This window comes from Eurypyga helias, unplaced genomic scaffold (assembly GCF_000690775.1).
Source record: "Eurypyga helias isolate BGI_N326 unplaced genomic scaffold, ASM69077v1 scaffold27997, whole genome shotgun sequence".
NCBI classification, from domain to species: Eukaryota; Metazoa; Chordata; class Aves; order Eurypygiformes; family Eurypygidae; genus Eurypyga; species Eurypyga helias.
Genome location: NW_010260210.1, coordinates 1 through 15,817, shown reverse-complemented (window position 1 = coordinate 15,817; position 15,817 = coordinate 1). Strand labels below are relative to the sequence as shown.

At 53.2% G+C, this 15,817-nt stretch overlaps 1 protein-coding gene across 1 annotated transcript; it reads right to left on the bottom strand.

Annotated features, from left to right (window-relative positions):
* Positions 1–237: 237 nt before the first annotated feature.
* ITGA11 (integrin, alpha 11) lies at positions 238–15,724 on the bottom strand (the record flags this gene model as incomplete). Its single annotated transcript, XM_010154968.1, has 15 exons — positions 238–314; positions 2,067–2,165; positions 3,858–4,065; positions 5,288–5,373; positions 5,606–5,716; positions 6,854–6,996; positions 8,335–8,501; positions 9,179–9,309; positions 9,859–10,062; positions 11,045–11,185; positions 11,461–11,609; positions 13,267–13,411; positions 13,821–13,891; positions 14,986–15,151; positions 15,580–15,724. Coding segments are annotated over 15 exons (2,043 nt in total), but the record flags the coding sequence as incomplete, so codon positions are not given.
* Between the last annotated feature and the right edge of the window lie 93 nt (positions 15,725–15,817).

The window sequence follows — 15,817 nt, the reverse complement described above, 5'->3', positions numbered from 1 at the left end:
TATAAAAAAAAAAAATATATACATAAAATATATAATGGATATAAATAAAAATAGCCCGGTTTGTTAATACAGGGCTGCACACCCTGTAGTAACCCACGGCAGTCAGATTTCCTTGTGGGTTTTCCCCAGGTAAAGCCTCCAGCATCGCCTATGGCCATGGAAGAAGGGAACCCAACGCCAGCGGAGAGCATCCCATCGACCTCGCAAGCACGTGCAGGGGAGAAAGCAACCATTAACCTGTTGGCAATCAAGTAGATTTCCATGCTTTGAAGGAAAATCGACTTGCTGAATTCAAAATCCAGGCGAAAAGCTACCTGCGGAGGTGGGAAACAGATGGGAGAAAAGATTAGCGAGGAGGAAAAAACGCTGGCCAGGAGTGATGTGGGGGCTCTGCGGGTGAGAGCATCCCACTGGGAGATGCTGCCGGGCTTTGGGCAGAGCCTCGGCTCTCCAGGGAGAGATGAGGCCACGTTGGGGTTTGCAAGATTTGCTCTCAGCCCTGCACACTGCATATTTTTTTTTTTTTTCTCTCTGAGATTGTAGAAGCAAGCAGCCCCCCTTTGGCAAAGAAACCCTCCGGGGGACCTGCAGCAAGAGGCCGCTCGCTCCCATCTGCGGCACGGGGTCGGCTGGCGGGGGAAGGCAGCCGGAGAGAGGCCAACAACAATAAAATGTGATAAATGTCACATCTGCAAGAGCTGTGGCAATGACCTCAAACTGTCTGGGACTGAACAGCTGAGGATAATATTAAAGCTCCTGCTGCTCTTGGGCCAAATTTCCATTTCCAGCTTGTCTTTGTTTTGGCAGAACCTGGACTACCTGATGCCACGCAGATGCATTCTCAGCCCCCGTAGGTCACGGGGAGTCGGGCTGCTGCGCTCTCGTATACGGCCGCAGGCATCCGAGGGGCTTTTTCGGGAGCTTGAAAGCCTAGCGAGGTGCCTGGAGCTCATCCGTCATTTACAAGCCTCTGACAAGGAAAGGCTTCAAACGGATACGGCGGTTGGAAAGATTTTTCTCTTTTGATCCCGCTTGCCTCGGCCTTTTTTCCCATGGGGGTGCAGGATGGGCAGGTGGGATTTCACAAGATGACTGCAGCGTGTTGCCCCAGTGAGCGAGGCATCTCATCCATGGTATCTCCTCCTCCTTCCTTCCTTCCCTTAATGGTGCACGTAACGTTTGCGAAGGGTTTTATGGCATATAAAAATGATGCTCACTGGACCTGGGCTTACCCCAAGTGCTGGGAGCTGTTGGGAGCTGCGGTTTGGAATACGGCGGTTGGAAAGATTTTTCTCTTTTGATCCCGCTTGCCTCGGCCTTTTTTCCCATGGGGGTGCAGGATGGGCAGGTGGGATTTCACAAGATGACTGCAGCGTGTTGCCCCAGTGAGCGAGGCATCTCATCCATGGTATCTCCTCCTCCTTCCTTCCTTCCCTTAATGGTGCACGTAACGTTTGCGAAGGGTTTTATGGCATATAAAAATGATGCTCACTGGACCTGGGCTTACCCCAAGTGCTGGGAGCTGTGGTTTGGAGGATGTCCCCAGGCCCTGGGGGCTTGGGCAGCTCAGAGGAGGGTCCAAGGGGACCCTGGGTATTTGGAGCAAGGAAAGTCTGTCAGGTGGAGGAAGGAGCTTGGGGAAATTGGAGGATGTCCCCAGGCCCTGGGGTCTTGGGCAACTCAGAGGAGGGTCCAGGGGGACCTTGGGTATTTGGAGCAAGGAAAATCTGTCAGGTAGAGGAAGGAGCTTGGGGAAGTTACCATCAGTAGATTGAAACCATGAATTGCTCCAAAGCACTGGAGTCAAATTCTTTGATTCGGAGGAGCGGGGTTTGGTTTGGGTGCTCTCCTAGCATCAAGCCAGTGCCCTAACCATCCCAGCTTCCCTAACACGCCTTTCAAACACCAAGACAGAGGGTAAGGGAAGAAAACAAGTGTTTTTCTTCAAAAATCCTGTTCAAAGCTGCCCAGCCCAAAGATGGGTGTATGCAGCCCCGTGGCCGTGCCAGGGGCAGACTCCTGTCCTGCGAGCAAAGCCTCACTGGGGCTGGGGGGAATGGCTTTACCTTGGCCTTGGCTCGGAAGAACGGGTAGCTCACGTTGCACACTTTCTTGTTGGGGTGCTTGTCGTCAGTCATGCAGTCAATGTTGATGTCCGTGTCATCCTAAAATGGGATGCAATGTGTCCATGGCACTGGGCATGAGCCCCATGACCTGGCTCTTTATGGAAGTGGCAAACACACCTGTGAGGCTCACAGCAGGCTTTAACTTCTGGAAAAAAGGACCAACCAATCCAACCAACCTGCCCGCTTGCTGCAGGCTGGGAATCCTTCCCACGCACCTGAATTTCTAGGGCCATGCCTAGAGATGGGCATTTCTAGCAAGTGGCTTCCATCTTTCTGGTTTAGATCCTCCTTAGAAATGTAATCACAGTGACGAATGAATAAACTCGATTATTCTTGGCATCATAATTGGGAAGGAGAATATTTTTCTGTGATGAGGAGGCACAGGGAAGCATCAAGAGATAACATGAGATATTATTCTGCATGGCCACCAGCGAAGCAGTAATATTTAATTTCCTTGTCTCAACAGTTACGTTCCTGCTGCCGGAACACCTTGCAGCTCAGCAGCCGGGCTGGGGGAGCTCCTGCCCACCGCAAAGCCACAGGTTGGGCTGGGATGGGACACCGACCTTGTCCCCTCCGCTGCCACGCTGTAGCAACCCTGCAAGAGCTTGTTGCCTGGTTGTATGCAGGTGTCCATCCCCACCATGAGATGAGGAGCTATCCCAGCTTATGGCCCTGTGTTAGACCCCACAAGGCTCTCCGAGCTCCTGCTGATGGACAAGTCCTGGGCAGGAGCTGAAACATCCCAGCACCAGCCGCAGGGAAAAAACCTTGACAGCCATCAGCAACAGCCCAGAGCTTCTCCCAATCATCTGCCGAGATAATGGGCTTTCCTGGGGCCACAGCTACTTTTTATCTGGGTCTCTGTACAGCCTCTGACACAAACATCCATCCCTCCCCGGTTTGAAATGTGCTTGTTTCCAAGGAGCAGCAGCCAGGGACCCATTAGCAGTGACATAACTAGCGGCAAACGCTTCCTGCGACCGCTGCTGCGTGGTGCTTCCCCTTACTGAGCATCGCAGGGTTTCCCCCCCTCACTTAATTTAGAGTGATCTCTCAGGAAATACATTTTTCTTATTTTGTGGGCAGCGTGCCCCACAATTTTCCATTGGCACGGCTTATAGAAAAAACCAACGCAGGAGATGGGATCTGCGGGCGGGTATGAAGTCACTGGGGGGATGATTGAGGGCTCAGCAGCATCAGCATATTTCCCCAAACTCGCTGGGAAAAGGAAGGGTTCGCATTGCGTTGAGGAAGTGGTGGGCGTCAAATATTGGGGTTGGGGGGGGTGTGCGACCGTGGCAGGGGGACGGGCACGTCCAGGGGACAGCCGTAGGGAAGTGGCATCGCCGGCTCAATGCTGAGCCGTGGCCACGTTCCTGTTATCAGCCCATCCTTCCAGGAGTTATATCTCAGCTACAAAAATTCATCCCTGACGGGAACTTGGCCACGTGCAGCAAGTATTTTTAAACCATTGGAGTAGAAAAATAAAGAGGGAAATAATTTCATCTGCCTTTGACCTTCTTTCGGGCTCTTAAAAATTGAAACGTTTCTGTATTTCCAAAATAAGGAGCTGAAAGGGCCTCAAGTGCTTAGAAACTAAGTGCATAAACATGCCTGATTTATGAGGGATGGAGACGTTTTTGGGCTCTGGCTTAGGACACAGCTTTCTCATCCGGCCGGGATTAGAAGCGCCTCTGGAAAACCCTGGATCCCCCCCGGCAGCCTCACCTTGGGGATCAAGCTGGCAAACTGGAGGTTCCTGGAGAAGGAGATGTTGAGGACCGTGCTGTACGCGTTTTCGCCCCGGTTCTCCAGCGCCGCTTCCACAGCCACCCTCCTCCTGCTGCTCTCGATGACGAAGACGGAGGTGTCGAAGGAGAGGGTGAAGGCTGAGCAGTCCGGCGGTGCCCGCCGCAGAGCCCGCCGGCAGTACTCCCTGCAAGAGGAGGGCAGCAGTTTTGCCTGATTTTTGGCTAACGGTGCCTGGCTTTCTCAAACCCCGTTAGGAGCTCTTCAGGCAGCTGGGATGGAAGGAAAAGAAATAGATCCCAGACCATTAGCCAAGGGTAAAGCTGGCATTTAGGTTCAGCTTGGCTGAGATCTCCCTCCCAACAAGCTGACCCGCACAGGGTCAGCAACGGCAGCGTGTGCTTTTGTAAGCTTGATGGAGGTTTGGGGCATTGATTTTCTTTATGGAAAATGAAAAAGGAAAGGAAAATGTGAGCCGGGTCCACCTTCAGAGCCACCTTCTGCCTCTAACAGCGGAGCAGCCAGGGCCTGGATTGAAGGAATAGTTCTATTCCACCAAGTCACCTCAAAAGTGGATTTTATAGCAGAAATCACCTCCATGCCAGTTGCACGATCCCGTGCACGTGTAGGGCATGATCCTGTTCCCACTGGTGGCATCAGAAAACCTTTTCAGGCTTCAGGAAGGACAGGATTAGAGACCTGGCACCCTGATAAACCACAGCAACTACCCATGGTTATGTGTAGGACTCCAGCCACTAAGATCCATAACTAATGCCACACCTACAGCTCACTTCAACCTCCCACGGCACAGACGGCCAGGACCGCTCAGACCCTGGGTCGCAGCCTCAGCACCGAGAGCTTTGCAGGAGACACAGAGCACTAGGTGCTGGATGACGGGATACCGGTGATCCCAGGTAGGAGTGCTGGCCATGGGCTTGGTCCAGAGCCCACTGCCGTCGACAGGAGGCAGAGGTTCAGGCTCCTGTGCTCCTGGATAACCCTGAAAAGCTCTCTAAGGGATCAGATATAGCATATAATTATTTGTGCTGCGTGAGTCAAGCCTGTAATTGCCAGGGGGTAATGCCAGCCTTGCATTTATTCCTCCCCTATTATTTACTGATTTGTCTCCCTGGGGCTCATCACCATGGCATCAAATATTAGTTGTTTTGTGGATTCCCTGAAAAACCACTGAGTCGTTCCAGGCAGGGAGCAGGGAGAAGCTCGGAGAACCGCTGTGAGCTGGGGTGCTGAGAAGCAGCTCGTGGTGGTGTTGGATGAAGGACCAGCTGCGATGTCAGAGTACGGAGCATGGGTTGGGGCTGGGTTTTGGAGCCCTGCCCCTTCCCCCACCCCCTATCCCCCCAGGGTTGTGATACTGGTTGGGACAATGCTCTGAGCAACCTACTCACATGGCACTGGGCACATCGCTTCTGGCATCCAGGACCAGGTCAGGGACACAGTGCTCATCCTCATTGCACCCGTTCCAGAATGGGACCTGAGGGGATGACAAGAGCAGCTCAGTGACGATTTGTGCCCTGGGTTGCATTCCAAGGAGAAGAGACACGGGCAGTGACCCCCAGCTGCAGCGAATGCCCAACACATGGCTATCACGGCAGGGAGCAGGGATTACAGCCCCAGGATAAAGACGCAAATGCTACACCCAGAGGTAAATCTGCTGAGCAAGTGCCTGGTAAAAGGCACCCCAGGAGGTCGGTGCTGCTACCTACCAAGACCTTGAGTGAGGTGGGCCAGCCGTCGTCCAGCATGGGGCCGTTCTCGGGGTGCTCCAGCTCGTAGTCGATGGAGAAGGTCACCGGCTTCACGTAGTCAGCTGTGTCCTGCAGCAGACAGAAAGCGTCGTTGAGAGGGACAGAGCTCCTGCTCACGGAGGAACAGATCAGAGAGCAACGTAAGGCAGGACTGCAGGCACGTGGGATTATTTTATGACATAAAAGCTTTGCAATCCAATATATTTGGGGTGTAATTGTCCTGCCTCTCCAGCTAACCCTTACCCGGTGACAGGGACAACCTGAGCTCAGCAGTGCTGCCCAACACCTCTCTGACAGCGCAGGAATGATTCACCCTGGAGACACTATCTTCAAAATTTGGGTGCTCTGAGGGTGCTGACCCTGAGCCAGGCTCCCAAGGGAGGACAGAGCTGTCCTGCAACCCTTACCCAGGTCTCAGCTGGCCGGTAGCAAAGCTGCACCTTCCCTGGAGCTCTTCCCAGGCATTGTCCCCACTGCACGGGGTGCAGTGTGGTGCTCTGAAGGGAGATGCCTCTTAGGCTAAGTCACAAGCTCTGTCTTGAGCTCCAGACTTGAATTTCCCAGAAGTTCACAGCAGTTCAGGCCAGGGCTTGGGGCTGGGCCAGTCTGGCAACTCGGCCGCCCCTGGCCTCCACAATATTCTCATCATTCACTGGGAATGTTTGATTTTGGCTGGGTTTGTGCATCAGCTGTTCCCTGTGAGTGGTGCAGAGGGTTTTGTCGGCTCCTGCACCCAGGGAGAGGGACCCTGATGGTCAGAGGGGTGAAGGGGGTGAGCGTGTCAGGGACAGACATAGAGGTTTTTGCTTCCTGACAGAAAAGAAAAAATGAGTTTTCACCAATTTTGGAGCAGGAGGGCCAGCTTGACTCGGCTGTCTGGAGTGCATGCCCTCCCTGAGGGCATGGCCTGTGGCTCGTGGAAAGGAGCAGAGCACAAGCCGGGGCTGCAATGAAGTCAGCGCTCGGGGACTCAGCAGCTGCCGCATGCCGGCAGCTCCCTCCCTGACACACTCCAAACCAAAGGGAAACAACCCAAAGCGAAGAAATCCAGACTTGGGGATGGATGAGGCTCAATTTCCAGCCCCACGAGCCCATCGAGGCTCTTCTGGTTTGCACAAGGCAGAGAGCATCTTTGCCTGGGTGGCTGGCTCTCCCCGGGGGCTGGCAGAGGAGGACACCCCATGCCCTGTTCTCCCTCGCACTCACCAAGACGTGGAACTGGAGCCTGTCGCAGTGCTCCTGCCCGGCCAGCAGCACCAGCCCCTTCTGCGTGTGCCGCTCCCCGCTCTCGTCCAGGTGAGCCCGCGGCGTGTACCTGCGCTCGTCGATGGTTGCGTTGTACCGCAGCGCTGGAAGAAGAGCGGCACCGTCAGGGCTTCTCCCTGGGGTTATACTCAATATATAGCAACACCGGGTCAAAAACGGGCTTTTGGGCACTCAATTCCCTGTTTTCCTGCTGTGAGGAGCGTGGCAAGGAGCACACTAAAGGAAAAATTGGGAAAATTGGGCTGTAGTTGTCATTGCCTGTTTCTTACAGACATTTCTTTAGGGCAAAGCATCCGCTCTCTGGGTCAAATGAGGAACTTTTAGTAACGCATTTTTAAAGACACTGCGTAAAACCTGTGCAGGATATGTAATTATTTGACTCGTATATTCCCCTGCTTTCCTGTGCCAGTTCTGAAGGTGCTGTGCCCCGGAGCATCTCCTCTCCTAGATGCTTTACTGGAGAGGATTTACTTCCTGCAGTGCTGTCAGAAAGAAACTGGAGGTCCCTAACCTGGTGTCGAGCAGGGGAGGGGGTGGAATTGTACCCACAGCACCAGTGTGATGCAAAACATGCGTAAGCCAAGAGCAGCCATCAGCCCCCAGCACGCACCATGCACAGGGTGGCTCTTCTGGGTGAAAATAAGTGTAAAAGCAAATAAATAAAGAAAACTCCACTCAGCTTTTGGCCCTGCAAGCTCTGCAATGACAGCAATTGGAAGGAAAACACTGGATTTTGATAGTACAAATGAAAATTCTTGCTCTAGGGGATGGGAGTTTTTGCTTTGGCTTTTCTCGGGACCCAATCTCCCTTGGAGAGTGTTTGCTGCTGGGTTGCAGGGAGCCGAGCTGCTATCGCTTCCTCCCGCTCCAGCTGAGTCACGGGCATCTGCCGGGTAGACCCAGGGTCACAGCAACGTGCAAGGGTTTAAAAGCAGAGTTGGCCAGTAACTTCACAGAGATTCCCCGGGATATTAAGGAAACATGCACATATGGTTGGCAGATGTGTCCTGCTGCTGCAGCGGGGAGCATGGATGAGCTCTGCGGGAAATGTCCTCTCCCGTCCTGCTGGCCGGTGGGGTGGTGGTGACATCCCTGTCACACACCCCACGGCAAGACGAGCTGCAGGAGAGCTTGGCCCCGGGGGTGTAGGTGAGAGAAGAGGTTAATCACGGGTAAGGTGGTATCCTTGGGGTGTCCCTTGGCACTGCTTAATGGCAGAGCCACCGTCCCTGCTACATCAGTTGGGACAGAGACACATTTGTAGGTAAAAAGGGACGTGGCAGATGGCAACGTGCCGTCCTCCGGACACGCTGAGCTCCTGGATGGTTTCTCTCGGCAGAGGCTGGGTGCTCCCTTGGGGCCAGAGACCTAAACGACACGTGAATTGGGGTTCGTGTCGTGTGTGCAGCCGTGCCCCTCACCCACGCTGGCTGTCTGGAAGTGAGGCGAGAGGAAGACAGCAGTGAAGCAGACAAAGGCCGACATGCAGGTGGCATCCTTTCCGTTCCGCTTGCAGTCCTTGGTGAAGATGTTGATCTTGGAGGGCTCAAAGCGGATGCTGGCGTTGATCTGGACCACGCTGCGGGACCTGGGGGGGAGCAAGGATGGGGAGGTGTGCTGGGGCATGGGATGCCCGCAGACATCTGCGGCAGCCCCCAAAAGCCTCCAGATTCACCCTTTTCACACTTTCTTCACCCTTTTTCCCTGACATCATGAAGTTGCTGATGAAGACCAAAGGCCACCACAGCACACCGATCTCCTCACAGCTCATCTATGTCATATTTGAACAATAAAATCCCTTGCACCTCTTTCCTTCCTGCTTATGTCAGAGAAGTAGCTCAGCACCGAGAGCAGGATTTGGTCCCCCTGTGTGCACATAGCACTTTCAAGGCAGACCTCAGGTTGGCCCGTGCCTGCTGGGCACAACTCTGTCCTAACAGCTTCAAGGGACTTCCCAAACATTAATCAGTATTTGCAAATATTAAATTGTTATTTAATAAAACCACAGGGAGCCTGGGCAAATCAGTGCAATATATCGGCTGGTTTGAAACTTTGTGGGGAACTAATGGTGAAATTCACTGCAAAACCAACTCTGATGTCCTCCTAGGGTCCAACTGCATTGAAATCCCATGGTCCTGCTGGACAGGGGGTTGTTCTTGTGGAAACATGGGTCAGATTATTGGGAGATCAGCTCTCCCCTGAAAAATGTCAGCAGGTTGCAATGAGCTTTGGGCAGAGGAGAGTACCAAATGCTATAGAGCTAACCACAACAGCACCGCGTTCCCCAGAGAGCCGACGGCCAAGTCTACGAGCCCATCTTCATTCAGGTCCAGCTGTCCGTGGATGCTGCATCCAAAATACATCAGACCTGGCGCAAGGTCCGCAGCTGCTATCCGCTGAAAAGCAAAAGGGAGAGTCCAGCCTGGTTCCCAGCAGGAGCATCCCTGCCTCTGAAGGAGGGGTTTGCCACGCTGACCTCCACCACGCTACTGAAGATGGCCCTTTCCAAGTGATTGCATCAAACACTGTGTCCTTGCCCATGGCAGGGGGGTGGAACTGGATGATCTTAAAGGTCCCTTCCAACCCAAACCATTCTGTGAATCTATAATTTTCCAGGAAATAAGACAAATTTCTCTTCGGAGATTTCATTCAGAGATTTCGGCTGAAATTGCTCTGCATGTTTACTATTTCTCACAAGTGTGAGAAATATTTTATCTATAGCAATTTGCTGTACCAAGTGCTAAGCATTACCCCTAATTTCAAGCATGTTTTTCACACCCTACATTTGCTTCATCTTGGGCCCCTCACAAGAGAAAATATCCAGCAATAACAACCATGCAATACTGCATGTGACTTTATTGTGCTCTATCAGTCCTTAAAATGGGCACAAATGACAATTTATTCTGATGAAGGATGAGGACAACCGAAGCACCCGGGAGCCGTACCTGCTTGTACTTCTTCAGGATGGTCTCTTCAAAGCCGAGGAAGATGTATATTGCTCCTTGGTGCTCATCCTCCAAAGGTGCCCCCACGACAAGGTCGTTGTAGGAGTCCTGGTTGAGGTCCGGCACGGCAGCGATGCAGGAGCCGAAGCGGGAGTTCTGGTAGCTCTGCAGGTCTACGAGGGCACCGCTGGAAACGAAGCGGTTCTGCTGGGCCAGCCAAAGAGAAAAGGCAACCCCCCCACCCCCCAAAAAAAATGTCATCAGCAAGTGTGGAGAAAACCCTTGAAAGCAAGGAACGAGAGGCAGTGATGTGTGAGCAATTTCCCTAGGGAAGGCAGTGACACCCCTCCTGGAGCCGTGGGACTTTCTGCTTAGCACATCCATGGGGATGGACGAGCCCCCCAGCAGCCCCACGCCTGCTCTGCCTCCCTTTTATAGCAACCTGCATAAATAACAGCATCTAAAGTTGTGCTTTAGATGTGGGGGCTCCTGCTGTGCCGGGTGAGCAACCTTGGATATAGAGCACAACCTGCTCACCGCCCCACGTGCCCCTGGAGCCTGACGGGTTTGGCTCAGAAACTGCATTTTCACCCAGATTTGAAGGCAGCAGGAAAGCTGGTCCTGCCCCAGGGCACTGCTGGGTGCCAGGGAGGGGACAGGGGTGGCACATGTCCCGTCTGTGCCCTGAAGCGATGGTAGAGGGACCAACCTTGCCGCTCCCCATGACCTAGGAGGATACCCTAGGAGGTAACAGTTTTGGGGGAATCAAAGTGAATGAGGACTGTTTATCTGGAGAGACACCCATGTTGCAAAGACCCCACCACACACCTCATGCGTCGCTTCCACAGGGCTGGGAAACTCTCCAGGCTGCGAGCAGCAAAGCCTTGGGAGGAGGCAGCTCCACTCCAGCACAGGCTGGGCTCCCTTCGCTGGCAGCCAGCAAAGCCCCAGAGATTGTTTATAAACAAGGAAAACGGACAAATCCTCCTTGACTCTTGCAGCAGCCACAACAGCGAGGTGCTGCCAAGCTCTGTTGCCTTTGGACCAGGCGGCTGTGCCCTGGGATGTTTGCCAAGGAGCTGCCGGCTGTGTGCAGCCCGGAACCACCCCGGGGAGGTGACACAAGGGGACAAAGCACAGTTCCCACACCCAAACACCCAGCTTGTCCCACCGTGCTGCCACGTACCTCCCGCAGCGTGTAGACATAGACCTTCCCCCTCTCCCTGCCCTCGCTGAAGTACATGGGGGCTCCCACCAGCAGAACATCCGTGACGCCGTCACCGTTGACGTCGAGGGAGTTGATCTCGCTGCCGTAGTAGGAGCCGATCTGGAGGAGACAGAGGAGGGGATGGGAACAACGCTCCTGGGGTGCAGGGGCACTGCCACCCTCCATGGTGGGGACCGCAGGGACATTCCGAGCCCTGTCCCTGCTACAGCCGCACGGTTCGGAGCTGTGGGTGTAGCGAGACCCTGGGCATCCCCAGCTGCCTGCGGATGCGTTACACTGCTGGGCCATTTAAACAGATTTGTGAAGTGAAGGGGGAAGATTGGTGGAGGAGCATCCCCTCAGATGGAAAAATCCATGTGCATCCTCAGCGTTACCTGCTCTCCCTTCAGTGCCTGATGGATGGTGAGGTTTCGGTTGTTGTGCATGCTGAAGATGATCACTTTCCCGGTGTGGTTGAACCTAGGCGCTCCCGCGACATAAATCCGCTCGTGCTTGGTGGATATGACGGAGGAGACGGTGTAACCTGCGAGGGCGGGTGGGCGTGGGGTGAGCACAGGTCCCTGCCTGCTCCCAGCCGCTGCCCAGGGATCTGCTTTCCATTAGCCCCTGGCTGCTGACACAACTCTGGCCACCTCCCTGATGGGAAAGCTAGAAACCCAGATTTCTGCAAAGATAAAATCGCTCAAATAAACCCCAGCTTTGAGCCGTCTGCTCAGGTCCTACCTACGCCCTGAGCCAAGAGCTTCGGCACTGCCTAACAAGCCTGGCAAATCCCACGCAGAATCCTTCTCCCATCAAAGTCGAGTCCAACTCACAGCCCGGGAAGTGTTTCAGTTCGTGGCTCACATCAAGTTAAACAAATGCCAGCGAGGCGTGTGCCTGCTTCATTGCTCCTTCGAGACCCCGGCAACACCGCGTCCGAGACCGGCGCTTTGCTGATGCTTGATGTTAACATTCCCAGGCCAATAAAAGCCATGAAAACCCTTGCTCACGAGTCCTAACGGAAATAACCCTGCGTAAGCAAATGACCCTGAGCAATCCCTCTTCCCTACCCAGACGGGTTCTTTTCGGTGCTGGGATCACCGACACCACACGTCACGCGCTGGGCTGCGGCACTTGCCCGTGGTTGCAGATGGACTTATGTAGGAAATAAAATGCTGGGGCTACTAAATCCCATTTTTCAAACCCAGCTCCTGGTTTCTGCATGTTCACGGTCAGTTTTAAATGCTACTTAAATTATTAGAAACTCAAAGCATGGCTGAGCAGCAAGCTGGATCAAATCACCTTGGGACACAAGCAGTTGAATTTTGAGTATTTCCAGGGACTATAGGGGTTTACAGACCCCTTTCCCTGTGCATTTGCCTTTCCTGTTTCCCTAAATATTCTCCTCCTGGGGGAATATTCCTAAGTCAAACACCAGCTTGAAACCCCAGGTCCCTAACTTGGTGAGCCAAGCTGCTCCGCAGCAGGATGCACCCGCGTTTCCCTAATATTTCTGGTTTTCTTACCCCAGGCAATGGCAAAGAGAGAGCCCAGCTGAGTCCCCATGTGCTGTCATGGGTATCCCATGCATAGCCACAGCCGTCCCCTCTCCAGGCACTCCAAGCCGAGCCTGGGGGACACTGCTGTCACCCCAAGAGGGTATCCACATATCCAGGGGCTGTGTCCCCAGCGAAGAGCCAGCGAGTGACCCCCACAGCATCCCACCCTGCTCCCTGCCACAGGGCAGCTCAGCCTGGCACGCACATCTCCGGAGAGAGGCTTCATTTTCCAAAACCAGGCTGATATTTTTACTCCGGGGCTTCAACACATGGAACAGATTAACCCAGCAGGTATTTCCTCCCTCGGCATGAAATTTCATCAGAGCTTTTTAAACCGTTCCGGTAAGCGCTGCAGATGACGGGGGCTGAGCTAATTCTGCATTTCCATCGCTTCTGTGCTGCACACCGTCGCCGACACTGGACTCTTCCCAGGTGAGGGTGCTCACGGACGCTGCATCCCTCAGCAAGGGGCGACACAGGTCCCACACCAAGGGAGCTGACAAACAGCCGGGCACGGTACCGCCTACGCTGGGAGCACTGGCAGCTATTAGTCATTTGGGAAATATGCTGTGCTTCCTATTATTAAACCTAAAATCATGAATTCAGCTCTGGCAGCAGAGCTTCATTCGGCATTCTTACCTAAATATGCTCCGTGATTTTTCAGCTCCTCCGGGAACTCCTGGAGATAAGATTCCCGCAGGGGAATGACCTTCCCACTGCTGGTTTCCTTCAGGACGGCTCCATTCCAGTCGTAGGCACCCACTGCCCCCAGCAAGATCCCGTCCTGCGGAGGAACGGGATAGTTTGGGGGTATTTCTTGCCAAGCGGAGGCAATTCTCCATATGGGCAAAGTTGATCCACGCTGAGATGGGAAAGGGGACCCGATGGGCTGGTTTGGGGTGAGAAGATATGTGGGGGTCCCTCAAAGGCCAACTCCTAGACTATGTCCTTATTGGAGGTTGCAGGGTGCAGAAGAGATAAAAGGCAAATGGTCCCTCCCAGAAACCACAAGTTTTACAGAAAAGAGAAGCAATCTTACCAATGGAAAAGAAAAAAATAATTAATTAAACAAAAAAGTAATTCTCCAAGGCACACCCAGCAAGATGGAGATTTTTAAACATGCCTGAGGGGCATGGGGTGGGGAGGGGGACCTGCTTGCACAAGCCAAAAAAACCCCATATTTACTCTCTTACTTCCACAACATGCGATGAAAATCCAGTCTGTGACATTTCCAGGCCAAAGGAAATTTCATTCTTGTTGGTTCCTTAAAAAAAAAAAAGAAAGGGAATTTGTATGTAATGGAGCGCTTTGCTTTGCTGGAGGTGTGATGGTGCCTGGGTGGGTCGGGGTGGGATGAACATCCACCTCCACCCCACCTGGAGCATAAAGAGCCTCAGTTTCCACAAAGGAGCCTGTTTTTCCCTAAATCACCACATTTACATGAGCTCTAATGGACACTGGGAGCTTTGCCCTGGTGCCTTTGTCTCCTTTTCTAGCTGCAAAATCACACAAAAATTTGGATTTAGAAGCTTTTGCTTCATAATTGCAACTGGATGAAGCTTCTCACCCAGGAAGCTTTCTTCCACAGGGAAGCGTTGGGATGGCTAGACCAAAGTAACCGGCAGACTGGTGGAGAGTTTGTGAGCTGGTTTGACCCAAATTCTCCCAAACCCTGAGATCTTTAATTCCAGTGGAAACCTTCCACCTTCTGTTTGAATTGTTCCTCCCAGGCTGTGTTTTTCCTATGAAATCTAGATAAATTTAGGTTTGAAAGCCGACATACTTGTCACAAGGCGGACAGAAGCGCTGTCATTTAGAACACAAATATTTCCTGATATTTAATTTCAGCCAATAAACCAAAGAAGTCTCACATTATTCCCATAATTCCACAATGTCTGGCACCCCAGGGAATCCCTGACAGTCCATGTGTGGGTTTTTTGCCTTCCCAGATGGGTTGGAATGAGGATCCCTTTGGTGGAGAAGGGATCTGTGCACCTGACGCTTCAGGGACACAAAACTCACTCAAAATAAAGACTTTTCTCCGCACCCCAGGGAATCCCTGACAGTCCTTGTGTGGGTTTTTTTGCCTTCCCAGATGGGTTTGAATGAGGATCCCTTCGGTGGAGAAGGGATCTGTGTGCCTGACGCTTGAGGGACACAAAAACCACTCAAAATAAAGACTTTTCCTTATATGTGAAGATATTCAGAGGATGATTTTAGGTTCTGTTTAAAGCAAATATTAGGGGAAACCCCCAGTGTGAACCGTTCAGATTCAGCAAACCGAGGACCAACAGCACATCCAAGGAAACCTGCTGCAACCTGGCTGGCTGGGATGTATCGGGAAGGACCATCACTCACCTTCCAAGCTAAATATCCTCTCCCCCAGCGCATCCACGATGTCTTTGAGTGCTGCTTCGTCTGTGACATTAAAGAAGTGCTTGTCATCCGGGTCGCTTGCGATAAATTTTATCTCGTTCAAAAAGGCTTCGGGATTGATTCCTCGTCTGTTATAATAACCCAACACCTAGGTTTGGAACAGAAATGTGAGACTCAGGGGTTTTCATGTGTTGGATAAAGCCATCCCAAAGCACCTGAGGGGCGTCCATATGGAAGGAGCCCGACAGCCTTGGCATCTGACACCCCATTGTGGGAGCAAACCGAGGAGCAAGGAGCTGCTGTAATCCCTCCAGGCAGCGCAGACCGGGCACCCCTCATGGAGTTCGGGTGCCCAGCGCAATGCAAGGTCCTGCCTGTCCCCAGTCCCTGATGCGCAGCCAAATCCCACCACCTCCTGCAAAAGCAGGACCAGCAGCACAGACCCCTGCCAATGCGCCGGGAGAGGTGAAGGTGGGCTGCACCGACAGCCCCATCGCACTGGGGTGCAGGAAGCACCATCCAGCGCTGCACGGCACGTGCAGCTGTTCGCTGCTGCAAGCATCCCCCTGCACTTACCGCCACCGCGTATCTGGTGACGTTGTCCTTCTCGCTGTCCTCAATCACCTTCTCCAGGTCTGGGCTGTCGTGCGACTCTCCATCTGTGATTACAATCATTACTCTCTTTGCCCCTTTTCGGCCACCTTTCTGAAACGCTTCCGAGCTGCAATTGAAGAGATGCCCTGGGCTGCTCAGCCTCGCCAGGCAGGTCACGGCTCCCACCGCCGCGCGCTCGCCGGAACCGCTGCGGCTGCCG